Source organism: Lycorma delicatula, chromosome 9, assembly GCF_047948215.1.
Source record: "Lycorma delicatula isolate Av1 chromosome 9, ASM4794821v1, whole genome shotgun sequence".
Taxonomy (NCBI): Eukaryota; Metazoa; Arthropoda; class Insecta; order Hemiptera; family Fulgoridae; genus Lycorma; species Lycorma delicatula.
In genome coordinates, this window is record NC_134463.1 from 25,744,764 (window position 1) to 25,770,591 (window position 25,828).

Sequence of the window (25,828 nt, forward strand, 5' to 3'; positions counted from 1 at the left end):
GAATAATGCTAGGATTTATTTAAAGATATATTGAAAATAAGTACTACCCATGTATACATATTTTATAAATCGTAAACACAAATTCATGATAAAGTGTAAGTTTATTGACATAATAAAAGTTACATGTTATTTAAGTCATATCTGTTCCTTTTAACTGATACTGATAATAGTTTGTTAATTAAAGATATCAATTAATAAAAATGTCTAATATAGTAAAATAAAATAGTAAAACAAAAAATACATAAATAACAATTAATCAATGATATTAGATTAGTGAAAGATACACTTTTATTTTTGTAAAAAATGAAAGGTAATTCATTCAACTTTTCTGTCTAACAAAAATATACATTATCTTCATATGAATACATCAGCAAATCTTTTCAAAAACAGCATTTGTGGTTACTAAAATTGTTAAAACAATAATCCAGTTGTAATGCCTTTTAATTAGTTTTACATATGTTATCATTAAAGTGTAAAATCTGTTTATGGAATAAACAGCTCCATTGAAGTATCTAATTAAGATTATTTTAACAATGACAAAATTTTTCTGTTTTAATATCAATTTACTCATTTTTATTTTTTATTTTTTTTTTTAAATAACTGTAACTTAGTCTATCTTAATTAACTTTTTGTATAGTGGTGTGTATAAATTTTTTTATAGGTAATCATTCATTCACTTACCTTGTTCTGGTTAATAAAATGTAAAAAAAAATACTCTAATAAACAGTGTAAAGGTTTCACTTATAGAGCTGAATATTGTCTATTTTGGTGGGTTTGGCATGTTGATGTATAACAGTATTAATATACTACCAAACCTAATGGTTTGGTAAAGAAAGCAATGGGAAACTAGTGATTTCTAAAGAATGGCTAGTTATTATTTAAAATAAGAAAATTAAAAAAAGTATATATTTCATTTCTTACGAAAATAATGGAAGTGTAACTTAGTACAAAAGAAGGAAGTATAAAGAATAAATTTATATCTTATATTCTGGAAATTTTATTTTTGAAGTCAATATATTCAATTATTATTATTCTAATATCCATATAATATTGTAAGCAAAATGCCTGTTTCAAAATTGTATTTATAAAAATGTTAAGGGTAAAATAAAATCACAAAAATGTTAATTATATAGGAATCTCTAACCAGAGGCACCTTTCAATAAAGGGCTGAGTTATACGTATCTGCATAAAACGTTATTAGTTTTATGCAATTAGATTAGTTTTATGTTATTAGATTCTCTGATTTGAGCAAGGGATTTTCTTATCCTAAATTGTCTATTCATTTCCTTGTAAAACCTATTTTTACTCTAAAAAAAAATAAAAATAAACATTCACATCCACACTACCTGTAGACCTGTAGGTAGAATATTCCCAAATGGGAACTCTTTTTCTTTATTTATAAATGCCAGCTACAACAACTAACAAAGCAAAAACAAAAATGCTTTGGGTATAACAGCTCAAAAAACCATTTCTTTAACGATGATTATCACAATTATATATATATATATATATATATATATATATATATATATATATATATATATATATATATATATAAGTAATTCTGTATTCAAATATTTATTTAAACATTATGTATTAATCTGATTTGATACCTTGTCTTTGTATTTACCTTTATTAAATGATAAGTGAATTTAGAAATACAAACTTGCCTTTTTCCAATCCAATAACCTACTGTCCATAAGGAATGAAAATAGCTCTCGGTCTTGGCTTATCATTATTTCCACTGGGACCATTATTTCTGTTGAATTCATTAATCAACAAGCATTACAATACTTTATTAATGCTTATTATGTATATATTTTTTCTTATTTTCTGCATGCAAATAATTTGGTAGGCTTAATATAATTCAAAGTTAAAACAAAATCATTATTTTAGTTGGTACAAACTCTGATGTAAATAATCTATTACAGTACACAATTTTAAGATACGATGACTGATAACTTTTGTTATAAAACATGTAACATAAAAAAATTTATATTTTAAAATTAAACATTTTTAACTCACAAGTCACACATAAACACGCACACATACACACACAGGTTAAAGGCCGGTTAAAGATTACTATCACAAAGAACAGTAATAATAGTGTAGTAATTATTGTGTTGATATTGTAAATAATAGCAACAGATGAGTTGCTTCCACAACATTTTATTTATTATACTAAATATTTTTGATTATGTTTATAAAACAATGTGAATTCAAAACTTTCAACATAACAATGGCAAAATTAATAATATAATAGTAAAACATTAAAAACATTGGGTGACATGATAATTCTGTTCCATTAAATTAGTGTACAGTTTTATAATGCATGAATTATACAGTTCTGTCTGTAGTTATGAGGGGTATGTAGTTTAATCAGCTGGGCAATGTCAGGGACTACTCTAATGCCTTGTCCACAGTAATTCATTGAACATTTACCCTCACCTCAATTTCACAACTTTGTATGGAGACATCCTCTAATAAAAATCTCTTTTCTTGGTCCCTGTTATTATGAGAGATAGAGGTCCCCTATTATTTAGAGATTCTGATAAATTACATTACTTTAATTATTTTGTTTAAAGTTTTTACTTATTATTTATACTATGTCAGCCCTACATAAAATGGATTTCAGTTTTATTCAAGATACTGTATTTCATAATTCTGTTTTTTAAATTGTCTTTATTTAATTGTTGTATTTACTTCTATCTTTTCCTCGTTTTTTTACAATAATATTAAAATAAATTTACTTTACAGTATTATCTTATTACTTGTGTTATTAAAAACTAGCAGACCCACCAACACTTCACTATTGTTAGATTTGATTATATATATCCATATATAGATTAAATGAATACAATTTAAAGTCTGATAAAATATTAAAAAACTGAACATTATGGAGCTTTATAAAACTTAACCTAACAGCACTACCTATCGGATTAATTCAAACCACTCTTTAAACACAGTAGCTGGTGGAAAATAACTTTTTAATGAAAAGATATATAGCTGGAAAATCATCACAATTAATACTGAACATTAAGAAACTTATAAAATATTATGGAACTACACAAAATTTAATCTTTCACTTTATAAAAGTCAGAATGTAAATAAATCCAGTTGTCAAAACAGCACTACCTATTGGATTTAATTCAGACTACTCTCTGAACAGAGTGGTCGGTTCAAAATATCCCTAACTTTCTTTCTATTGGTCAGATCGAGGATTTCAATAGCTTTAAACCTTCTCCGGATAACACGAACCATTTTGCAAAAACCCGTGCGTAAATCGGACCAGTAGAGTTTTAGTCTATAGCGGAAACAGATATGAACATTGCCTTTTATATATATTGAAAAATTTCTTCTTCTATATCTATTCTATTCTTTCTTATATCTATAGAACAATTTGCTGACAGACGAAAGTCTGTCAGTAAATTTATTTGTTTCGTAAATATCTCGACATCAGCACCACCTGTGGGTATAATTTTTGTAAAACTTTTTCTTTTCACATAACTAATATATATTCTGAATATGAGTCACAATTTTTCTAAATATCTCAACCCCAGCGCCATCCAAAGGGTCCAACTAATTCAGAAACATTGTAGGCGTGCGCACAACTCACCAAAAGTTTCATCGCAGTCGGGTGAATGGTACAGGAATACATATGGGACAAACAAAAGAACATTCATTTATATATATATATACATACATATTTTATTATTTTTTTTTTTTTTACATTTAAGGCCGCAAAGGACCACTTTAGTCAGAATAATTAAAGTCATTTTTGCCGATCTTTTGGCCTTTAAGTTCTTAGTTTTTACTTTCTCCCAATATTTAGTCATTCTTAATGATCTTGCTTTACGATCCTCTTCTGAATAAACCCTTTTTTTTATAATTAAAAGTTCTTACTTCAAAGTTGGTATTCGGATCTTTAATAACAAATTTTAATTTTTCGGATTTATTAAGTAAATCTTCGTAAGTCAAATTTAATTCTTGCATATCTTCTCTAATTTCTTTGATCCATAATGGCGGAATTTTTAAAGACCAAAATTGATCGATAATTCTCTTAGTAATCCTATCCTGCGGTAATCTTAACAAGTGTACACAGGAAGAAATTAGCTTCTTTTTCATAGTATCAATTAAGGATTCCAAGTTTTCGTACAGAAATTTATTAGGCAATAATCTGTACTGATCTTCGTGTTTATATTTTTTGTTTATGCAGCTTTTAAGAATTCTGCGTTCAACTTTAAGCAAAGGTTCAGTACTATTTTTCTGATTAAACTAAATAAAGTCTCGCTCGCTAAATAAAGTCTCCCATTTATTTATATCGATATTTTCCATTATGTAAACGTGTGAAATTTTTGTTTTTGGCAATTATTAAACATATTTTCTTCATCTAATTCATTAATCTTTTATTTATTTTACAATGAAGATTATAATAAAAAAAATTTGTTAAATTAACTAAATGCTCTTATAAATTAAATATTATAAAAATAAAAAATACTTACAAATATATAAAATAAAAACTGCAACCATTAGGTAATTTTATCTGTGGACAGGTTACTTTAGCATAAAGTTGCAATGTTTATAAAATTTACACTTGCCATAGGCTTATTTGCTGAATTAAAAAATGTTTTTTTAGAATACAGTTGTCAGAACTTTTTTTAAACTATTTTTTATTAAGTTTGTTTTTGTATGTATGTATATTAAAACATCAAATTTTTATAACTTATATAAGATATATATAAAATTAAAACTGGATATAAAAATTGATTTTTTTATATAAATATTTTAAAATTAGATATATAACAAAAATAAATAGAAAACAAAATATATTTTTTTCTGTTCTATATAGGGGGTAAATTTTAATGGAATGAAACTTAGACGTAACCGACGTGAGATACACTCATCAAATGGAACAGAAGATTCTATAAAAAATGAAGAAAATGAAGAACAGACAGTAACTAACCAAAATGAAAGTACACATACATTAACTCAATTAGTAAATTTCAGAAATCTAATAAGTAAAAGAATTATGTATCAAAATAGAGCATTAAATAGACAATATGATTTTAGAAGACCATACAGTGCTTATTTATTAGATGCCTCCAGGACTTATGGTAATCCTAATGCTATATACAATAGTAATATAAATCATTACAGAAACTACAATAATGGATATCATTATACTAAATATAACAGAGATGATAATTATTACCAACGATATAATTATAGATACAGAGGCAATTATAGATATGGAATGGATTACTATAATAATCGAGCTCCATATGGAAACCCAGAAGGAAATAAATATACGTCAGGATATGTTAATACCTTGCAGAAGGGAACAGGTGATCGAGTTAGAGGTAAAGAAAGTCATAGTTTTGTTAATAAAGGTGGTTGGTTTGATAGAACTGCTTATTTAGAATATAAACGTCAATATTTAAATAGTGTTGCTGCCAACAACAGACAGTTAAGAGGGAGAGTTTATGATGATAACCAATTTAGGAAAAGAGATTATTACAAAAATCAAAGACAGTACTGGCAAAGAGATTATGATAATAATGAAAGAGTATGGAGCCAAAGAGATTATATTAATAATCAAAAGAAATGGATGCCAAGAAATTTTGATTATAATAGTTATTATCCACGATATTGGAGGAGTAGAGTTTATGATAATAGAAATCAAGTTGATGAATATTCTAAAATAAAACGTTCAAAGGGTGGTGGTTATGGTGATAGGCCTGATTTTCTTGGATACCGTGGTAGAGAACAAGTTAAAGATTATTATTATGATTCAGACAATTTTTTACAATCAAGAAAATTAGATTCACGTTTTACTTATAAACCAATAATTCCAATGAGAGAAAATAGATTAAATGTAACTCATCGATTTATTATAGAAAGGCTTGGAGAAAAATATCCAGAAAAAAGATTAAAAGATCCAACAAAAAATAGAGACTTTAATGAAACTAAATCTGTTAATGATGGTATCGGTAATGAAAAGCCTAGTCTTTACCGTTTAAGATTAAGAGATGTTTATTTAAAAAGATATGAAGAAAAAGAAACACTTGATTATTCAGGTGACTCTAAAATGATAATTCAAAAATCAAATAAATATGTTACCAGAATACCTGTTCTTCCTACTGATATAGAAAAGATAAATTCACATGAAACACGTATTATAATTGGAAGAAAACCATATACAAAAAGATTTATGGATTATTATCCGTATTTAATAAGTCAGTATACAGCTTCAACTAAATTTAATTCAACTACACTTGATGACCCATATTTAGAATTTGAAAGCAAATATAAAAGGTTTCCTGATAAAAATGTATATAATGGTAGTAAAACATCTTATAATCATTTAATGAGCCACTTTAATGATGAAACAAAAAATTCACATATCTCATATCCAAATTTAATGAGTTTATATTCAGAATCAAATAAATTAAAAACTAAAAAAAGGAAGTATAAAACTAATGTTAAACGTGTTAGAAAGACTAAAACTTTAATCAGCAGAAAAACTCGTAGAAAATATTCTAGACGTAAATTATTAAAAAATAAAAGAGTTAAACGAAATATTAAATACATGAATAATGAACTAGACAAAAATATTTTTTTAGAAGATGTTAATTACAATTTTTTTGATAATGTTAATAATATTAATTATAAAATAAGGAAAAAAGGTATAGAAGATTTGCATAATTGTTTTCCAGGTACAAAAGTTTATAATATACATGAACAAGATTTATTAAATATAATAAATAGAGAAAAAAGGAAGATTAAAGATAGTAATTTTAATGATGATGGTTATTTATCATCAGAAAGTAAAAATAGATCAAATAAAAAAGTTTACAAAATATCAGCAACATTAACCAAAACTAGAAAAAGAAGAGCTCCAAGAAGATCATTAACTAGAAGAACTAGAGGAACTTACAGAAAAAGAAAAGTACAAGGTAAAAGAATAAAACAAAAGATTACAAAAGCATTTACATTAAAAGTTAAATCTAGGCGTTACAGTAAAAAATTATATTTTACAAAACAAAAAATTAAGAAATTTAAATTACAAAGAACATTTGGTAAAAGAAAGAAAGCCCGTGAAAAAATAATTAACAATAAAATACCTGTCACAAAAAATGAATTAAAAAGAAGTAGAATAACGAAACCAACAGCGAGTTCTTCCTCATTTTTTAAAAAAAAATATTTAAAAAGTACTTCAGTGATCTTTTCTCCAACCATTCATAATTTCAGTAAAAAATATAAGAAGTGCACTACTTATAGGAAATTGGATGATAAAATAGATAACCACCAACATTTTCAAAAAAAAATGTTTACAAGAAGATTATTAACAAATTATAGCACTCGACGAAAACAGTTAAAAACAACTTTTTCATATTTTTGGTATCATGGTGATGATATTTTGCATGATAATTTACGTGATTTAGGTAGATTTGATTTTGATAATATTGTTGTTCCAACTCCTGATATGAGGTATGTTTATGAATATGATGAAGAACGTGGTACATTTGTAAAAAATAAATATGATGGTAATGTTATTCCAAAAAATCAGACGCTTCTTACAGCCAAGAAACGTTATGTCGGCGGGATATTTACAATAAGATATAGGCAATTTAGACCGACTGATGAAGGTGATATTATTGAAAGTCTTGATAGTCAAGGTAATGTAAAACCTACACCAAAATTTGAATACTGGTATACATTTCCAGATAAAAAAAATTATTTTCCAAGTCACCTGTATAATTCATCAGAATTAAATGCAGAGCTTTTTAATACAATTTTAAGAGATGCTAATGAAACAGAATTTTTTAATGAAACAGAACCTACATTATCTACATTGCTAGAAACTACTCTGTTTTATAATGAATCAATTAATGGTACTACCCAAGATCCAGTTCATTTACGATTACGCCCTTCAGAAGAAGAATGGTTAGATGATTACTATGAACGTCGTCTTAAAATAAGTGCTGAAAAAAGAAAATGGAGACGACAACATGTGAATCCTAGAAGGAAGTATAAGTTTGATAGTTATGAATTTTGGCAGGATATGCTTACATCAGCACCTGGTAATGAGTCATCTTTTGAATATACTAATGAAACTACTACAGTGAGGATGCGTATCAGTCCATATTTACCTATATGAACAGAAAATACATATTAAATATATTCTTGAATTTTTTTAGTAATTTTGAATAAATTTTATTAAATTTTGACAATTGACAATAACATAAACATTCAATTGGATATTTTAATATTGATAATTTAATCTTAGTTATGGTGTTTAATAACATTTGGGAATAGAAAACACATAAATACATTTGGGAATAGTATTTAGGAATACTATTTAATTATAATCAAATTGAATCTCAATATAACTGTATGCTTTATCAAGTACGTAATTTTTTTACACACTTACTATCTTGCTCATAATTTAATACTTACAAATTTTAAATGTATAATTGATTGAATTGCTCAAGAAATAAACTTAAATTACTTTCTAATGTATATTTTAATATATGAATCCTTATACCATATATTTTCTTTTGAATAAAAACATATTTTTAATCTGTTAACTCAAATATTTTAGTCAGAACCACATTCTGAGTTAGATATATGGTATATCTACAGAGATTTTGTTCTCAATAAAAAAATAGTTTTTATATCTGTAGTATAACCAACGTCCAAATTAATACGTGAGGTGTGAATAGTTGATAAAACATATAAACAAGGAGAAAAAAGGTTACTTTTATTTACAATTTAACTGCCTAATATTACATATATGTATTTTTCTTCTCTAATGCTGCTGAATAACAGCAACTTAATAACATTAAGCTGTATTACAGTACTCTACTTCAAAATCAACTTTTCTTGGTCTATAATCTTTCATGTTATCCTTTAATGAAAGAACCAATTTGCTAGTGTCGCATAACCTGAAATTAAAATCTTAAAATAGCCAAATATTAAAAAAAACGAAAATCAAAAATAAATAAAAAGATGTTAACATAATATCTTTATTGTGGATCTGATGTAATTGCAGAAGGGTAAATTTGAATATTGACTCAGTCAATTTTAATTTTTATAAAATTATTCAAATTTAATATACAGAAATCAGTTAAAACAGTTAAAAGGGGGACTACTATATACTCCAGTGTAAAGTCTTATTTTATTTTCTAACTTAAGACAGGTAACATGGTTTTCAGCTTGTTCCAATCTCTCACATTTGCTTAGAAGTTCTCTTTACGTTTGACATCCTATGTTTGGTTTCATCATTACATCACGATTCTTTATATCCTTTTCCTTTTCACCGCACTAATCTAATCACTAATATCTTCCCTATTTTATTATTCTGCTTATTATCATAACAATAAGTGCATAAAAATTACCAATTTTTATTTAATTTATTACAACAGCTATAGAAAGAGTAAACTGGCAAGTTAAAAATAAATTATGTATTAGTTGCCTTCACATAATGTTTACATACTTTTTTTTGTTAGATGATAATTCATCACATAAGCACCAGGTGTATGTGGAAATATGATATGAAATAACTGTAACGTATGAAAAATGCCAAATCTGACCAAGAATCAAACCCAGAACCTTCTAGATGAAAGACAAAGATACTACCACAGAAGTCAACAGTGTATATCAATAAATATAGTCTATTTATAAACACATTCATGTACTTTACACTACTCTATCCTTTTTGGATATGTTTACCCTAAATTTATAAAACTAAATCATTCTGTCAATAAATAGAGATCAACATATGTAAAAAAAAATGTGTATATTTAGAAACTTTGGCTAGTGAATGTTCTCAGTCCACATTTACTCTAAAAACATGCAAACAGCTGCAATTATGCACGGGTAAAGTTATATGCATTTTTTATATGTGCTCAGCTGATGATTGTAATAAAGTTTTCATCACATTCCTTATCATAGCAAATGTATTTGCACCTATGTTTATGGTTCCTAACAACAAATGTTTTTATAGAATATATTATCATTATTAATTTTTTATTATTAAATGTGCATATTATAACTTTTTCTCTGAAAACCATCAAATAATAATTATTCATTAATATGTACTGTGATCTTTTTTTTATTTATTTATGAATATATGTTTGAGAACTGGGAAAATAGTAGAGTAACATCAAACTTTGGTGCCTGCTAACAGTATGGTGTAACTATGTAAAATAAGGCTTATATTTTTAGATTCACTTTTTTTCATAGAATTCTTGCCTGTGCTGAGTCATTTGACTGTACAGGAATAATAGATGTAAGCAGATTACTTGGTTTACAATTTATATTTTGGTAAAATAAAAAAGAATCTAAAAAGCTTGATAATAATGGTTGCTAGTAAACCAATACCGTTTTATTTTTTTAAAAATCATAAAAACAATATTAACTGCTAGTGTACTAATTTAAAGCCATGAAAGAGAGCTTAAAAGTATAAAAATCAGTTTGTCCACCCACACACACACAAAATCAATTTTGTACTTTGTTCTTTTTCTCTAATGTAACACAATCCATCCAGCCTTCTTAACAATTACAAGGGACAATCAGAAAGTAAGTTACATCCCCTCTATGAAAGAAAGACATATTTATAAGTCAATCTTTTTTTTTATTGAATAAAAATCGCCAGTTTTTTAAAATCGACTTTTGTTAAAGTCAAAATCACCAGTTTTCCTAAACACTTTACATATCTTGTGACAAGTTTTTCAATTTCGCTCTCATAAAAATTTCATCAAGTTTCCTTTACCCATTTAAGGACCGTTCATCCTTCAGTCTATCATCAATAGTGAAACCCTCCCCTGCCAGATCTCGCTTGAGAGGACCAAACAGGTGGTGTAGTCCCAGAGTGCTAAGTTAGGGTTATAAGGCGGATGAGAACACATTTCCCACTTGAATTTTTGCAGTAACTCCTTTGTCACATAAGCATTGTGAAGAAAAATGACCCATTGCTCAATCTTCTGGATCTTCGATCTTTAATGGCTTTACCAAATTTTTTTAATCTCACAGTAAGAGTCAACATTGATTGTTTTTCCTTGGGGCATAAATTCACTGTAAACAACTCCCTCAGAATTGAAAAAGACTGTCAGCAAAATCTTTTGAACATGTGGGGATGTTTTCACTTTTTTTGGCTACAACGAATTTTTGTGTCTCCATTCATATGATTCTCGTTTAGTCTCAGAAGTGTAAAGAAGCATCCATCTGCTGTGATGATTTGTTTCAAAAACTGTGGACAGTCCAGGAATAACACTGAATAAAAGAAAGAGCAGTCGTAAAACATTGATGTTTGTGGTTATCAGTCAACAGATGTGGTAACTATCTTATGGTAACCAAGCTGATCGTGAATAATCGCACACACATAACTGATATTAAGTACACTTGTAATCTCTCTAATTTTAATGCGCTAGTTACTCAAGATCATTTCATTCACGTGTTTCGCATTACCCGTCGTGTTTGCATTTGAAGGACATCAACACACAGTTTGTCACTCACATTTGTTCTTCCATTTATGAACATTTGGCACCATTTTGTGATCATGGGGCATGAAATTGCATTCTCAGAGTATACCTCAACGATTTGGCGATGAATTTCAGAACAATTGTAACTTTTTGCTCACAAAGATTGGACTACTGAATACACTTCTATGCTTGACGAAACCTCTAGAGGACACACCATATTGAAAACGACACTACATATGTACTGAATGTCATACAGAATTGCTGCTGGGGGAGTGTGAAGGCAACAACACAACCAGTGCTGCCACCACAAGACACTAATATATCCCTTTCAGTTCAAGAACACAGGAAGGGCGAAACTTATTTTTTTATCCACCTCTCATAATATTCAGTGATAATAAATTTAATTGTACCAGACTCTTTTATTTTAAATATAAATATGTATAAAGTAAACAGGTAATGTGAATATCCCTAATAATAAGAGAAATAATTTTTTTATGGGCAACTGATTATTTTAACAGATAAATGTACTTAAAGGTACTAAAATCCTTAAAAGAACTCGCATGTAATTAAATTCTAGTCCTTTTTAGCCATAATGTTTTAGTGAATGGTAGAACAAGATATCATTACATGTAACTTCATTAATCTAAAATATAATATGCAGTTTTTCATTGACTAATATTATGCAAATGTATTTACTTTTTTTAAACTGATTAATGCTTATGCTTACATTAGTTTTCTTTAGCTTAATTAAAAAGATTAATTTATTAAAGTCTTTCTTATGACTATAATGCATGTAGAGAACATAAAAATCTGTGTTGCTTCCTCTAAAAGTAATGAAGCCCATCCCTAAGTACATAATCAATATCTGTAACTAACAAATTGAATTCTTCACTTTTAGGACTGAATGTCACCTGAAGGTCATTGATGCAGTAACAAAAACCTCCTCAATTTTTTAAGGAATTCAGCTCTTTTCAGCTAAAGTACATATGCCATGTTAGGTTGCTTACAATCATTTAATTATGGCAACTAATAAAAATTAGATATTAATTTTAAAATATATATATATATATATATTTTTGAATTATATATTGTAATTTTACAAACTAAATGATATAAAAATATAATATGAATCTATAAATAAGTATCCTATACATTTCATCACTTTTTGACATTTTGTAACGTGACATAAATTATAAGATTTATAAGTATGAATTGATTAAAAATATGGCTACAATAATTTTATTAAAAGGAGAAAAATATAGTATTATTAACCATTTTATATTTGTACATGTAAACATGTACATTTTATACAATATACATGTAAATGAATACAATAATTAAATTATTCATTATAATCATTTTCAAAATAAAGATGTAAATTAAATTTTTTGTACTGTATTACTGTATTCAGTATATTTGTACTGTATTCAGCTTATATTATTTTTAATTTCTTTTCTTACGTACACATTAACATTTTAATGCCAGTATGAGTATACATCAATCAGTATATAAGAACACATGTATAATAATAATTATTAATCATTGTTGTTATTATTGTCTTAATTAATAATTTAGATAATTTTTAATTAAGTTTAGGTGATTGATTTTTTTTAAAATAGAAAATCAGAAAACAAATTTTTGATTTAATTTTTTTTTTTCTATATATTTAGGAAAACAGGCATTCTGAGAAGAGAACATTTGATGATGTTAAAAGTAATGACGTGACAAGATTTAAAAGAGAATTATTAATTAGTGACAACACTTATAGTTTATCTATTAGTAGAAAATTGTTAGAATTTTATGATAGTCATGAGAAAAGAGAAAAGAACACATTTAAAGAAAGTAATACAGAAACAAATAAAGTATCAAATTGGGGAAAATTAAAGAACTTTTTCAAAAGCATCAGTGGAAGTAAAGAAAAAACATTATCAGAAAACTTTGAAAATAAAGTATCTGCAAATGAGGTAATAAATCAAAATACAGGGGTAAATCAGAGAAAACCAAGAAGCTCAAGTAAAGATCATAAAGAGAAAACTGAAAAGAAGAAAAATGAATCAATATTAAGTCAACAAGTTAATATTCAAGAAAGATCTCAAGATCAAGAAAATGGAAGAAAGTATATAACTAAACCTTATAGCCATACAAATATTATTAATCCTTCACCATTTGCCACATATTATGCTGATAGAAAATGGATAAATAATATCAGCAGTGTACATTATACATTTAAAACAAGGCGTGTGAATTTTTTTAAATCCTGGATAACATTTAGAAACAAAATTTTGCCTTGGAGTTCAAAGCCACAATTAAAATCTGGTAATGATCAACAAATTGAAAGTCCGTGGGTATCATATCAACCTTACCAACATCATCAGCAAAAACAACCCGATCAGTATTTTATTCAGAAAAATTTTATTACAACTAATAAGCCATGGCCAAGTTTTAACCAGCAACTACCGGTACAACAACTATATGGAAATCAAAACAAATGGCAAACTGGTAATCAAAGATCTACAGTTGATCAACCACAACAAATACAGAACTACAATGATCAGTTTGGTGAGAAACAAGTTACTTTTTATCAGTGGCTGTCAAATCAGCAAATTCCAAATTTTGATCACTATCAGCAAAATATTGTTAGCATTCAAGACCAGCAAAAAATTCCACATAATGTTATGAATAATAATCAGCAAAAAGAAGGAACTGGAATGCAACAAGAATACGGTTCTGTGATGTCATGGACTGTTCCTACAGTTGCTAAAGTTCCACCCACAATACAGATCCAACAACAAGTTGTTTATAACCCACGAGATGCCTATTGGTTTTATTTACAGCAACTTCAGCAGCAATTGCAACAACAAAAACAAATACAGCAACAGCAATTTGTACCATTTCAGCAACAACCAATTCCACCTCAAGGGCAACAACCACTTCAACTTCAGCAACAACCAATTCCACCTCAAGGGCAACAACCATTTCAACTTCAGCAACAACCAATTCCACCTCAACAACAACCATTTCAACTTCAGCAACAACCAATTCCACCTCAACAACAACCATTTCAACTTCAGCAACAGCCAATTCCACCTCAACAACAACCAATTCAACCTCAACAACAACCAATTCCACCTCAACAACAACCATTTCAACTTCAGCAACAACCAGTTTTGCATCAGCAGCAACCATTTTCACTTCAACAACAACCAATTCCACCTCATCTACAATCTGTTCCACTACTATTACAGCAGCAACTGCTTGGCTCTTCACCTCCACATTATCAGCATCAACCAACACCAGTTTTTTGTACTGCTGCAGTTCAACCTAATTCTCACTGGCAACAAGTAAGGACAAACTTACCATCACATTATATTGATTATAGATGGCAGTTATTAAAAAATAAATCCTCTTCATTTTTTAAAAACATGAGTGAGAATGAAAAATGGTATTTTAAGAATTTTAATGTTGACCCAGAAGCTATGAGTAAAAGAAATTTAAAGATGGGGGAAAAACAACAAATGAATTTACAATACAGAGGACAAAGTAATATTCATCCTCTGTATGGTGTAAACTTGATCCCATCAGGCAGTAATAATTATTTTTATACTTTTATGCCAGGTTACAGACACATTCCTCCCACTCAGTCATCATACCACGTTCAATTAGGTCAGATTAGTAGTCAACATTATTTCACTGATCCAAACAATAACAATTTTTGGTTTAAATATAATCCACAATTTATTTCCTCTTCTCCTTCTTTTATAAATTATAGAAATAAAATTAAACAACTTGGGAGATATAATGATGCTGTTTTATATTTACGTAACAGTCAAAATAATGTTAAAAAACATATGTTACCTTCCTACAATGGAACTAGAAGACCTATTGACACATATTATCAATATTTTATTCATGATCCATTTAATATGAGTAATGATTCAAGTGTTAAATTAGCAAACTGGCATACTGGTTATGAAGATTTTTTAATGGATAAAAACACTCAGAATCAGATAGGTAGCCATTACATAGATCTTTTAAAACTGAAAAAAAAAAATGAACGGTTAAATGATACATCTAAATTTTATCATATGTTTAACAATAAAGAAAATCACAACAGTGGACAGTTTAGTAATAATGTTAATCCTGTTACAGAATCTAAAAGTTATATTGAGGATGATAAACGTTTTAAAAGAAGTTATTCAACTAATAAACCAGAATATTTTGAAATGTATGATCAAAAATTTGAAATTGTTAGTAAAATTAATGAAGATGTTTATGAGGCAATTGATTTAAACCCAACTAAACCACATATCACTAATAGTTATATTAGTGAGACAACAAAAAAGCTAAACTTGCATGAATTTTCTGAAGTAGTGACTAATGCAGATGATAATATTAACAAAAACAGATATATAAATAAAACAATTGCACCTCTTAATAATACTGATAATAACAAAAATAACAATGAAAGAAGTAAAAGATCAGAGAATATAAAGCTTGATGAAATTAATCCCTCCTTTATTGTAATGAATCAAATAAATAATAATAATAATAATAAATCATATGCACAAAGTATACTTATACCTAAATTAAGTACGAGTTTTAATTACAATTTTTTAACTGAAATTATAAAAAAAATGTTTAAATTTAATTTTATAAATTATTCAATATTATTAAATATTTTTAATTTTAAAGATACTAATGAACAGTTCTTAAAAAATATTAAACATTTATTCCAAAGGGATAGTTATTGTAGTAATGAAAAACAGCTTTTTAATAGAACAAATGAGATTAAAAATTTAAGTAATAATAATGTAAAAATATCCAATTTAGAAAATAATGTATATGATAAAAATTATAGCTTGTCTCAGTTTATTAATAAAATTCGTGTAAAAAAGGATTTCAACAGTAATTTAAATAATGATAATGATGATAGTTATGAATCATTAAATACAGATGAATATTATGAGGCAATTGCAGACTTACCTCCTGGTATATATTATCCTGATAATACTACAATAAAAATAAATTATTTAACAACTAATAATTATAAACACAGTAATAATATGCATAATAACCAACAATGTAAAACTGATTACATTAATAATCCATTTAAAAATGATCGTAATTTATATTTTCGCCCATACAATGAAACATTTAAATTAGAACCATCTAAAAATAATCCAATATTAAATCCAGATAATCCATCAGTCACTATTGATCCACATAATTCAATTTATTATAGTCCTCTTGAATATCATACAGATAGGTATGGAAAATTTTTAACCAACCTTCCATATTATAGTAAAGATGATGCAAATAATTTTAAAACTCATTCAAAAAAGGTTTTTTCCCATCAGTATGATGAAAATTCATATTACAATAAATTCATGAGACGTAATTACAACATAACAAGAGCATCTATGAGATAAAATAATAGTTTCATTTTAGAAATTCATTAACAAAAGTTATTTTTCAGTCCTGGGTAAGACGATAAACTGCATCCATTTACATATAAATCTTCAACAAACCTAAAACATGTAGGAAAATTGAAAGATGTTAATCAAAGATAAAACGCCCATGGCTAGGCAACCCCTTTAATAAATCAAGTTAAATTATTATAGCTAAGCAATGCTTGTTGCATTCTTCCTACCTGCTGTTGGTGTTTATGAAAAACTAATAACATAGTGAATATCATTTAAAAAAAAAAAAAAAAAAAAAAAAAACGTAATAATAATAATTATTTTATTTATATTTATATTTATAGATTAATTTTTGTTTCACTTAGTAGTATACTAAATTTGTATGACTTGCATTCTGTAGTTTTTTAAGCAAAAGTTTTTTTTTTTAAACTATGTGGCAATACCTCAACCAAATCAGGAAGTTGATATTTTTCTTTCTTATTTGTATATGACATCAGTTAAGAAGATATTTAAGAAAAATAAGAGTATTTGTAATATAATCAGAGCATATAAAAAACATTGCTTACTCAATTAGTGCATATTCTATTACGTATTTGTCTAGTTCAGGTTTGTTAAATAAAAAAATACAGGCAATATGAAATCTACAAATGACTAAAAGAATGTAATAGATGAAAAAAAATAAAAATACTTCATATAGTTTTTGCTATTAAAACTAGTTCTCATTTTGAATTTTTTTCCCTGTCTACTTATAAGTAAAAAGGCAAAAACTGCTTAATGGTGTCTGAACAAAGGAACAAGAACATAGATTTTAGGAGTATTATTTTTTTTAATTTTAATTGTTAAATATCCATATTCAAACATTTGTATTTCCAACTCAGAAGTTCATGTGATGGCTTTTTAATGTTTCACCTGAGAAATGTTTGTAATGATGACTAATATGATGAATGGTTGTACTAAAAAATATTGCACAACATACATCTAAAAATTAAGAATGACGTCCCTAATATTTCTCACAGCACAGAAATAATTGAAGACCATAATAGAAGATTAGATCCAGCATGACTTACAACAACATAGCTAATCATGAATTACAAATATGTCTTAATTTCAAGGGATATGATGTGACTGTAAATGTGCAAGAGGAGTATCTCCTGTTAAATAGTAAAGCTGTTCAGTTGTATACTACACTTAAGTTTCATTCAGTTATTACTATGTTTTGACTGGTTTGTATGATATACAAATAACTCTTCTCTTAGCAAATGGGAACAGAATACAAAATACATCATTGACCAACCTAATTCTCACTAGCAACAAGTAAGGACAAACTTACCATCACATTATATTGATTATAGATGGCAGTTATTAAAAAATAAATCCTCTTCATTTTTAAAAAAAATGAGTGATAATGAAAAATGGTATTTTAAGAATTTTAATGTTGATACAGAAGCAATGAGTAAAGAAATTTAAAGATTGGGAAAAAACAACTAATGAATTTACAATACAGAGGACAAAGTAATATTCATCCTCCGTATGGTGTAAACTTGATACCATCAGGCAATAATAAATATTTTTATACTTTTATGCCAGGTTGCAGATACAGTCCTTCCACTCAGTCATCATATCATGTACAATCAGCTTAGGCTTGTTATTATAAGTTCTTCAGCTTAGATTAATTTGTTGCTTTACATTATCTCTCCTAGCATCTGAGGTACAAGCACTAGTTTATTTGTTTCCTCTAAAACTAATGATGTTCATTGTACAGCCAGTCCCTGCAGTGATCATAATGAAGGTGTCTCTTGTAGGGCTGAATATCAATTGCATTTTGTTAGGCTTTGCATGCTTATATAAAACAATATATTTGCACAATGGAAAATGGCATTTCACTCCTCACTTTACCTTCTACTGCTTGTTATTCAAGCGAATGTTTGTGCCATTTTTGGGAATTACTGGTATCTCATTTAGGGTTCACCTATATCTACTTTGTTTATATGTACATAATATAAAATCATATAAATAACTTTACTTATTTAGTAAATAACTGCATATAACATCCAACTATAGTTATCCTTTTTTAATTTAAAAATGAGAGATTTAAAATTCCTTTTTTTTAATAAGAGATGAATGTAAAAAAATGCCACCAGCTAGAAGACAGAGCTGGAGATTAGTTTTAATATTTTATGTATCATTGCTGACCCCAATAGCGGAGGCTCTGGGTTCAGATACTGGTAAAGCTTGACAGTTTTAACATAAAATTCATTCTCATCATCATAAGAAAAATAAAAGAAGTTAACTATAACTGGGCTCGAAGGTAGTTTCATGAGAAGTAGTTAGTTATTTATGAATATAAACAAATATAATGTAAAATATTAATGAAGAAATTAAGCCCAGACAATAAACAAAGTATTTTTTAAAAATTAAAGAAATGAAAGTGCTCAAAAAATATGCAACAAAAAAAACAGCTGATTTTTAATTGTGAATTACGATAATTTGTCGCTATATTATTTGTCCTAATCTTTATTATGGTTGTGAAGCAATACTCATATTTCTCTTCTTAAATAATATTTTTTTAGATTAAACTTATGAGACTGTTCATCTATCACGTAAGCATGATTATAAAGTAGATATAATAATTTTTTTTAAATTAATTTAATATTAGTATTCTTCTATCAGAACTGATTATTTTTTCTTCATATCTTATATTTTCGAAAATTATTACTATAAGTAAGGAAGAATAGAAAATTATGAAATTAATCATTATTTCAATATTTTTATTGATTAAATATAAATAATTGCATTAAAAAAACCTGTGAGAATATGAACTGAAATTTATTTTCTTCGGATTCAGGGAATAAATGAAAATGAGACTTATACTCCAAGGCAAGAATTAGTGAAAACAAAATGTAATTTAAATATGGACTTTAGTCACACACATTATATGAATCAGATATCAAAGGATCAACCTAATGTAAATAATACACAGCTGATGAATGGTGCAGAATCTGTAAAAATGTTTACCATGAATAATCCTAGCAATATTAATAATATAACAAATAATCCAAAATTAATTTTTGGAGAAAAATGGAATTCATTTACAAATTTTGTTAAAAGCATTCCACAAAGACTATTTTGGCATAATAAACAAAACCAATTTGTAAAAGGAAGATATAGGTGGACTAGGAAGCCAGTATCATACAAAAAGAATTATTCAGCAAGAGGAGAGCAGAAACGAAGACAGCTTAATTCATCAAAAAGTGTTGAAGACTCTATTAAATTAATTTATGACAAGAAAAAATCTTATAGTAAATCTTCTCATAATATTTACAGAACCAAAAAACCTAAATATGTTGATAATTTTATAAAATCATCAATTATAGGTAATATTTCAAAAACAACAACTCAGGTTTTACCATCCTTAACAACTAAGTTTTTAAATAATAAATTATCTTTTGATACTGAGAAAGATAATTTAGCATTGGAAAAATCATTAAATAAATCAAAATTTATTACCGTTGAAGAAGTAGTAAAAAGGAAAGAAAACTATATTAATTACTCTGTTCAGTTTTGTAGGTATACAAATAATTTTTATCTTGTTTCAACAACAAAGCCAATTCATTTGACTAGTAAGGGCAATAAATTTAAAACATCAAAACTGACTAAGAAATCAATTAGGAAAAACAGTGCTACCAAATCTTTTAATAATTCTATTTTTTATTATAATTTGATTACTGATGTAAAAAAATTGCCAAAGTTAACTAGAAAATTAACTAGACTTCCAAAATTAATTAAAATGAGGAAAAAACTTTTAAATGAATTATCACTTAAAACATTTAAATTTACTAAAAAATGTCCTAAGTTTAATGTAAGTAAAAAACAATTATTCATGAAAAAAATTAGTTCTTTAAAAATATATTTTAATGCCACGGAAAATTATACAGATTTTCATAATTCCATAAAAACTTATCTATCAAAAAAAACTCCTAGTAATATATCAAAATTAATATCTATAGAAGATTTATTTAAAAAGAAATATAATTTTTTTGTTTATATCAACAAAACCCGTAAATTTAAATCAAATCAATTTTACTCAAGGTGGAAAGATAAATACAATTATACTATTAAATTAAAAACAAGAAAAAATAATGAAGTATATGATGATATTTTTTCAAAATTTCATAATTTGCCAGTTTATTATAACTACTCTGATTTGAATTCAACTAAAAAAACATATGAATCTCGGAAATATGTTCGAGTAAATCATATCCCTCTTTTGGAGCAATACAGAAATAGATTTAGAGAAAATTTAGGATTTATACCAGATGATGAACAATTTGAAGAGGATTACTACGATAATAATCCATTATACAACATTGCAAATCATCCTTATTTTCGGCTTAGGTATAATATTGAAAAAAATTTTAAACCATTCATCATGTTTCAACAATCAATTAAACATCCAGAACTTAATAATATTACATTAGATCCATATAATTGTATCTACATTAATCCATTTCAACAAAGTTTCCTTAGAAATTTTAGGCATAGTAAAGATGCTCCTTATTTTCCATATGCAATGAATGACATATTATGTAAACAAAGGAAAAAACTAAATAACATGGAAAAATGTGCTGGTAATAAAATTAATAGTAAGTATTTTCGAAGAAATCCATATTATGAAAAAGAAAATTCAGATAGGTTTAATAATAATAGAAAATTTCTTCAACTGCCAACAAAAATGAAATACCAGAGAATAAATTATAAAAAGAAATCTAAGCTAAATAAGGTAGAAACATTACATAACCATAAAAAACTTAAAAATAGTTTCAATATCTATAACTTTACTTTAAAATTTACTATTCCAGCTAAAAAACATTATACTCATACATCAAGTCATTGTAATACTAAGAAATTTGATACATTATTCAGGAAATGTCTTTATAATATTAAAAATAAATCTATGAATATAAATTCTTTGAAAAATAATACCATTGCTGTTACATTAAAGAAAAATTTATGCAATGCTGTTAATAAAAATAATAAAATAATAAAAAAGCGATCAGTTGATCAAGACCACATATTTTTAGAGAAAATAAAATTAAATGCTGCAAGTAGATTATTTAAAGAAAGAGATCATTTTAAATTACAAAAAATTATTAAGAATGGTGACAAAAGTTTTACTAGCATAAAAAAAGTATTTCACAAAAATAAATTTTTCAGTATTTATAAAAGTATAGGGTTATCCAACAATAAATTGATATATATATCAAATCATAAATTCAAGCAGTATGCTGAAAAAAAACAAGTGTTAAAATCATTTAAAAAATCAACAAAGATTTACAATAATATGACATTTAAGAAAAAGCATAATAAAACGTTGTTTAATTATCGTAAAAATATTAGTTTTAGTAAAAATATTAATAAAATTTACAAGGTGAAAATACAAAATGAAATATTTGCTACAACAGTTGTAAATTTATCAAATAATTATTTTCAGAATAAAAAGAAAATGAATGGAAGATTAACTGAAAAACATAATGAGAATAATGTAAGTAATGCTTGGAAAAGTTCAACAATTAGTAAATTTGATGTGAATCAAAAGTACCACACAAAAAAGATAAAACTTTTTATTAAAATAAATGAAAAGAAGCATGTACATAATGGTAATGGTATCTTTTACAGTCGTTCTCCAAAAATGAAAGTTACAAATTTTCTAAATAAAAAAGGAAATTTTTTTAGTAATAAACATTTAATTTTTTTTAATAAAAAAACATTAAGTACGATAAAAAGTTGTAAATATAATAAGTTTAATAAAACAGTTAAATTAATGATGGATAAAAATAATAATATCAAACATAATAGAATATTTAAGACTAAACTGGTTTCACGGAAAATAAATAATAAGTTTTATTCTACTGTAAAGATTAGGATAAATAAAAAAAATATTATAAAAAATTATAATATTTCTGACAAATATATTTCAAATAATTTTAGTGTAAATGATGTTTTATCAAAAAAATGGTTTTTTTGTAATATTACATCATGGCATATAAATCATACATTATACAGTAAATTTCCATTAACAAGGAAAAAATTAATCACTTTTAATTGGAAAAATATGGGTGATGAAAAGAAGAAATATAAAAAAAAAGATATTGATAAAAATAATTTACAGAAAAAAGATAATATTTATAAATATAAAAGATTATATTTATCTCACCCGTTTAAAAAAAATCAAAAGGTCGATCCATATAACTCAGTTTTTTATAAACCGAAAGAACTAATTGAAAGATCTTCATCAGAAATATTAAAAGCAAACCGTTTAGGCATAAAATTTTCTGACTTTCAAAGAGTTATAACAACTGATACAGCTGTAGAATATGTAACTCATCCTTTCTTAAAAAATATTACTTTAGATCCATATAATAATGTTTATGTTGACATAGATTATGTTAAACCTGACATTAATACTGGTCGAGATGTACATAAGATTATACCAGAAGATCTGAACAATAATTACAGTGAACAACTTTATAAAGATTATAATTATACTTCAATTAAAAGTGATGAAATTTACATTAATGTTACTGTAAATAAATCAGAAACATTAAATACCAGTTTTAATAATAATAATAATAATAATAATAATAATAATAATAATAATAATAATAATAATAATAATAATAATAATAATAGTCATAACAAAAATCATATTCATTTGAAAGAAATTATTAAGGATATTAGAAATAATTATTTGAGAAAAAGTAAAGTATCATCAAAACAACAACAATTAAATCAATCAAAGCCTTACTATTCATATTATGACTTGGAAGAAAAAAATTATGAGTCATCAATGGAATATCCACTAATAGAATACTGGACTCATCCAACAATACCTAATGTAACAATTGATCCATATAATAACATATATTCTGTGCCAAAAGAACTGAAAGGGTGTACACCTCATTACGAATCGAACTGGCCTAGACAAACAGTGAATGAACAAAGTGATAAAAGTAATGATATAGAATTCATTACCCATCCAAATTTTCCTAATGTTACAATTGATCCTTATAACAATATATTTGATGAAACAACTGAAACTACTGAAGATTTAAATTTAGTACTACGCCCGTATAATGAAAGTTATTTGTTATCAAAATCAGGAGTTTACCCTTTAGCCAATAAAAGCGATCCCAATTCGACAATAGAAGATCCATATAATTCAATTTTTTATAGTCCATTAATACATCATTTGAACTACTTTGGTAAACCACCAAGAAATTTACGAGTATTTAGTAAATTTGATAGACCTACATATTCACCACCTAAAAATGTGTTATCACGTTATGAAAATAATTCATACTTGGATAAATATATGAAACGTATGTCTCATATTACATTTCATACTAAACCAAAACAATACACAAATAATCTACTTTTATCACATACATTTGATCCAAATTCATATTTTAATAAATACATGGATAATTATGGTCATATTACAATCCATACAAGAAGCTTCATAACATTTGCTCATAAATTTGATAAAAATTCATATCAAAATCAATATTTTCGTAATGCTACATATAAAAATTTTCCAGCATTAGTAAAAATTAAAAATTCTTTTGTTTACGATCCAGATTCATATTTTAATAAATACATAAAATATTTTAAACATTTACCTCCAGTACATCAATCTGCTTTTAATGCTATTACTAGAAAAAAATATCCATTTTTTAATCCGCATGACTTTCATTTTATATCAAATACAACTGATCCACCTAAATATTTATTAACTGATGAACCTAAAACAGAAATTTTGGAACCATACTGGTCAAAATATTTCAGACGTATAAAGACAACACCAGCACATTATGAATATTTTTTTAAACCAAATTATTCAAGATCACCATTTTTTGATCCAAGACAATATATAAAATTAAATACAATGGATTCTCCAGAAATAATCTACAAAGATGACATTAGTAATGATGATATATCCGGATTACGTTATCCACCTGTAGAGCGTTACAATTTTTACAAATATTCAAAAATTCATGAACAGCAAGATGATATTGCTTATCAAACTCTGAAACCAAATGACTACAATGAAACAATTAAATATACTACTAGTTCTACTATTAAAAATATACCAAAAAATATAACCTTTAAATATATTACTAGAAACTATAATTCATTAAAAAATTTAACAATCAGGTATGGCATTTCTCAAAATATTACTAGAAATAATATACTTAGACATGCATTTCAGTATATACCGAATAAAATGTTATATAGTAGGCACTTTAAAAAACATTTTACCCAAAAATATTATGGTTTCTGGTACCCTATTACTAAAAAATACCAGAACTTTTCAGTGCCATTACGAAACAAAACTTTCATGCATAATTTTCCCCAAAAAATTCTTTATAATGCTACAACAAAAAAATATATTAATTTCACATTGTGTTATAATAAAAGAGTTCCTAGTCTTAGATTCAAAGCATCATCATTGTCAAGTAGTGATTCATCAGATATATATTTGAGCATTTCTGGTGACTCTGAAGATGATAATATAAAAACTGATGATATTAATGACACTGATGATGATGATGAGGATGAGGATGATGATGAGGATGAAAGTGTTCTACCATTTGATGATGGTTTTAGTAATTATGGAGAAAGTGGTGGTGATAGTGATTTTGAAATATCATGACTCAATACCATAATTTTTATTTATTATGAACTTCTCTGATTAATTCATATCGTGTTATAACAGTCAACTTTTAAAAGACAATAGTATGATATTTATTTATACTATTTCTTGCAATGGACAATCGTACTACAGAAAGGAAAAGTAATAAAATATTAAATAACAAAAAAAAATATATGATTTATTTTTTATTTAATACATTTTTTTTTTAT

At 26.1% G+C, this 25,828-nt stretch overlaps 1 protein-coding gene across 1 annotated transcript in view; it reads left to right on the forward strand.

Annotated features, from left to right (window-relative positions):
* Positions 1–25,619, forward strand: part of LOC142330435 (uncharacterized) — a 49,395-nt gene extending 23,776 nt beyond the window's left edge. Inside the window, exons 2-8 of the mRNA XM_075375671.1 lie at positions 13,157–16,286; positions 20,281–20,469; positions 21,091–21,549; positions 23,347–23,489; positions 23,637–24,396; positions 24,592–24,930; positions 25,387–25,619. Coding sequence (XP_075231786.1) covers positions 13,157–16,286; positions 20,281–20,469; positions 21,091–21,549; positions 23,347–23,489; positions 23,637–24,396; positions 24,592–24,930; positions 25,387–25,619 — 5,253 coding nt within the window. The remainder of the gene's footprint in view (positions 1–13,156; positions 16,287–20,280; positions 20,470–21,090; positions 21,550–23,346; positions 23,490–23,636; positions 24,397–24,591; positions 24,931–25,386) is intronic.
* Positions 25,620–25,828: the final 209 nt, after the last annotated feature.